This window comes from Teleopsis dalmanni, unplaced genomic scaffold, assembly GCF_002237135.1.
Source record: "Teleopsis dalmanni isolate 2A unplaced genomic scaffold, ASM223713v2 unscaffolded_contig_3667, whole genome shotgun sequence".
NCBI lineage: Eukaryota > Metazoa > Arthropoda > Insecta > Diptera > Diopsidae > Teleopsis > Teleopsis dalmanni.
The window spans coordinates 1-4,558 of NW_024035049.1; the positions used below are offsets into that span (position 1 = coordinate 1).

The 4,558-nt window shown below is 36.7% G+C and overlaps 3 protein-coding genes across 3 annotated transcripts; all 3 read left to right on the plus strand.

Moving 5' to 3' along the window:
• The first annotated feature begins 189 nt into the window (after positions 1-189).
• Positions 190-1,115, plus strand: LOC119665149. Its single transcript, XM_038074455.1, has 2 exons — positions 190-912; positions 1,101-1,115. The coding sequence occupies exons 1-2, from the start codon at positions 190-192 to the stop codon at positions 1,113-1,115; spliced, it is 738 nt and encodes a 245-aa protein (XP_037930383.1).
• Positions 1,116-1,311: 196 nt separating this feature from the next.
• LOC119665147 (uncharacterized protein K02A2.6-like) lies at positions 1,312-3,117 on the plus strand. The gene has a single exon (XM_038074451.1). It carries the CDS (start codon positions 1,312-1,314, stop codon positions 3,115-3,117), a length of 1,806 nt encoding a protein of 601 aa, XP_037930379.1.
• Positions 3,118-3,189: 72 nt separating this feature from the next.
• On the plus strand, positions 3,190-4,419 carry LOC119665148 (uncharacterized protein K02A2.6-like). Its single transcript, XM_038074454.1, has one exon. The coding sequence runs from the start codon at positions 3,190-3,192 to the stop codon at positions 4,417-4,419; it is 1,230 nt and encodes a 409-aa protein (XP_037930382.1).
• Positions 4,420-4,558: the final 139 nt, after the last annotated feature.

Here is a 4,558-nt window from a genome sequence, read left to right on the forward strand (position 1 = left end):
CCAAGATGACAGTTGACAGTAAAGTAGAATTAAGATTTTAATTCTGTCAGTTATTTTGGGAACTGGTGAAATAATAATAACTTGGAGTTTTTTGAATAAATAAATATCTAAATTATACAGATATAACAGTGGCGACGAGGATATTTTTTTTTGGAATTACATTGAAAAGTATATGTACACAAAAAAAAAATGAATCCACAAGAATTCAAGTTATTTTTCCAAGAAATGCAAAACCAACGTGCGAAAGACACCGAAGCAATGCGTGAACTTTTCAAAGAGTGTTTGCAAATGAAAGCAGTTCCGAAAACAGAAAATCCGGAGCAAACAATGGAGATTTTAGCATCGAGTCTAACGGAATTTGTGTATGATCCAGAAAATAACTTAACATTTGAAACGTGGTATACGAGGTATGAAGATTTGTTTTTAGTAGATGGTAGCAAACTTGATGACGCAGCGAAGGTCAGGCTTCTATTAAGAAAACTCAGTACAACTGTGCATAATAAATATATGGACTTTATTTTGCCTAAGCATCCACGTGAATATAATTTCACTACAACAGTGGAGAAATTAAAACAACTGTTTGGACTCCAAAAGTCACAATTCAGCTTACGCTATAGCTGCTTACAGTTAACCAAACCACCAGATACCGACTATACTACGTACGCAGCCGAGGTTAATAAACAATGTGAAAATTTTAAATTGAATAGCCTGTCACTGGACCAGTTCAAATGTTTAATGTTCGTATTGGGGCTGAAATCGGAAGCAGACTTCGAAATAAGAACCCGAATATTGACCAAACTGGACACAGAAGCTGATACCATCAACTTGGAAAAACTTACAAACGAGTGTCAGCGTATTATTAATTTAAAATCCGACACAGCGCTGGTAGAAAATAAATCACGCGAAAATCAGGTGAATCGAGTACAAACAAATAAGCTTAAGAACAATCACAAACCGAAAACACCATGCTGGTTTTGTGGAGCAATGCATTATGTGCGTGACTGCCCATACAAAAATTATAAATGCGAAGACTGTCACAACATAGGCCATAAGAAAGGTTATTGCAAAGCGAAAAATTTATCAAAATCAAAATGCAATAGCAACAACAAAAATAATACCAATGGTAAAGCAAAAACATTTTCACAGCCACGATCCAACAGTATATACACAACGAACAGCATCACAGCTTCACAGCGTAAATATGTCCACGTTAAAATCAACAATGTGCGAATCAAATTGCAATTTGATACTGCATCGGACATAACTATCATTTCAAAATTTAATTTCGACAAATTAAATATTTTAAATACAATGGAAGTACAACCAGAATCTGCTAAAAGTGCAACTGGAAACTTACCATTGTACGCAAAATTTACATGTGATGTGCAGTTAAAAGACACAATTAGAACACTTACGTACTTCGTTACAACGATCGATTTGAACGTATTCGGATTGGACTGGATAACTGCTTTTCAACTTAGCGATATGACGCTTAATGCTATTTGCAGCCAAATTTCAACAACAAAACAGGCAAGTAATGTTTCAATAAAGTCGTCAAATTGCAAATTTCTTCCGGAAAAATTATTTCCAGAACTTTTCGATAATGCTATGGGTCTTTGTAATAAAACTAAGGCACATTTAATTATTAAACCAAACTGTCAACCTGTTTTTCGACCTAAACGCCCGGTAGCATACGCAGTTCAACATTTGGTTGAAGAAGAAATTAAGCGACTTCAAGATCTCGACATTATCGCACCCATCAATTACTCTGACTGGGCCGCACCAATCGTAGTTATCAAAAAGCCAAATGGTAGCATTCGTATTTGCGCTGATTTCTCAACTGGTCTTAACGACGCGCTTGAATCTTACAAGTATCCACTACCGCTTCCAGAGGATATTTTTGCAAAAATTAGCAATGCAACAGTTTTTAGTCATATAGACCTTTCGGACGCTTTTCTCCAAATCGAAGTTGATAGCAAATCGCAAGAACTTCTCACAATAAACACGCATCTAGGTTTATTCAAATACAAGCGTATGGTTTTTGGCGTCAAAACTTTTCCGGCAATTTTCCAACAAATTATGGATAAAATGCTTGCGGGTTTAGATTGCGCAGCAGCTTACATTGACGATATCTTTGTCTCAGGTAGAAACCAACAAGAGCATGACAACAACTTACATGAAGTTCTACAACGTATTTATCAATACGGGTTTAAACTCAAGATCGCAAAATGCAATTTTTCAGTTCCTGAAATTGCTTACTTGGGATATATTGTCAGTAAAGACGGCATTCGCCCAGATCCAAAAAACATTGAAGCAATCAAGACAATGCCTGCTCCAACCAATCAATCCGAACTTAGATCACTCTTAGGTGCTATCAATTTTTATGGAAAATTCATAAATCACATGCGCAAATACCGAGGACCATTAGGCGAACTACTTCAAAACAACAAGCAGTGGCAATGGACGGAACTTCATCAACGCTGTTTGGATGGTTTCAAGCAAATTTTGTCATCAGAGTTATTATTAGCGCATTACGATCCACTAAAAAACATAGTAGTCGCTGCAGATGCATCTAACTATGGGCTCGGAGCTTGCATTTTTCATGAAGCTGACGACGGTTCAATGAAAGTAATATGTCATGCGTCCAGATCACTAACGCCCACAGAAAAACAATATAGCCAAATAGAAAAAGAAGCTCTTGCGCTTATTTTCGCGGTTACGAAATTTCACAGAATGGTTTTTGGGAGAAGATTCAAACTTCAAACAGATCATAAGCCTCTTCTAGCTATATTTGGTGATAAAACGGGAATTAAGGTGTATCAAGCAAATAGACTTCAACGTTGGGCAATTAAACTGATTGCATACGACTTCGAATTAAAGTTTATTTCAACTAACAGTTTTGGGTATGCAGACGTTTTATCACGACTCATACATAACACAATCAATCCTTCAGAAGACTATGTCATCGCTGCAGTAGAGTTTGAAATTGAAAGTAAACAAATTTTACATAACTCACTTGATAAGCTGCCGCTTACCAGCAAAATGATTACTTACGAAACAGCTAAGGACAAGGTTTTAGCTAAAATTCTCGAATATGTAACTGAAGGATGGCCATAAAACTGCAACAACAGTGAGTTAAAAGCTTACTTTAACCGAAAAAACGACATATGTATAGTTGACGGATGTTTAATGTTCGGACAACGCATTATTATACCTCAAATTTTCCGAAAGCGCATTCTTAAAGAAATTCACCGAGGTCATCAAGGCATAGGTCGTACTAAAGCCATCGCGCGGAACTACGTTTATTGGTCAAATATCGATCACGATATTGAAGCAATGGTGAAAAGTTGTTCAAATTGTGCCGCAGCAGCTAAAATGCCCACAAAAACAACTTTACATCCTTGGCCAAAACCTTCTGATTCTTGGGAACGGCTCCATATTGATTATGCAGGACCAATAGATTCATACTACTATTTGGTCGTAATCGATGCGTTCTCAAAATGGCCAGAAATTATACAAACAAAATCTATAACAGCAACTCAAACAATTTCCAGCTTGAAAGAAATTTTCGCTAGATTTGGGTTACCGAAGACAATAGTTTCAGACAATGGTACTCAATTTGTGAGTCACCAATTTCAACAGTTTTTAGCGGAAAACGGCATTAGTCATATACGAAGCAGTCCGTACTATCCCATGTCAAATGGACAAGCCGAAAGGTTTGTGGATACTTTAAAACGAGCACTCAAAAAGTTAAATGGGAAGGGGGTAACTGCTGAAAATCTTCAAACATTTCTACAAGTTTACCGATCAACTCCGAATAAGCAAAATGAGGACAGTAAATCGCCAGCTGAAGTTTTACTAAAAAGAAATATCCGTATTAAACTTGACTTAATTAAACCAACGCCAAATGCCAAGTTTAAAAAGAAGTGCGATACACAACTCAAAATGAAAGCGCAATTTGACAAAAGGCACGGTGCAAAGCCAAAGTTTTACGAAAAACAAGAGCTCGTTTATGTCAATATATTCAAAAACAAACACTTTGAATGGACAAAAGGTAAAATAATCGAACGCATAGGTAACGTCATTTATAATGTTCGCTTACAAAATGGCAAACTTATTCGTGCACATGCCAATCAAATTCGTGACCGTAAAGATCAAGAAAATGAGTTATCTTTAGAAATATGTGCTTCCGAAGATATCGCCAACGAAAAGTGTTTAGTTGATGCATTTGGCCTCTACGAAACAACACCTAAAGATGTGGTCGAAATAACTAACAACAACATGGTTTCGACTCCAAATCAATCTTTCAACAAAGTAACCGAGATTGCAATCCCTCAAACTGAGAAGCACAATGAGGCAGTTGTTCCGTATACCCGACCAAGGCGTACTAGACATCCTATTGACCGTTATAGACCCTAGAATCACCGCATTGGAGATTTAATCTCAAAAGGGGAGGTGTTGGCAACTCTGCCAAGATGACAGTTGACAGTAAAGTAGAATTAAGATTTTAATTCTGTCAGTTATTTTGAACTTGTGAAATAATGATAACTTGGAGTTT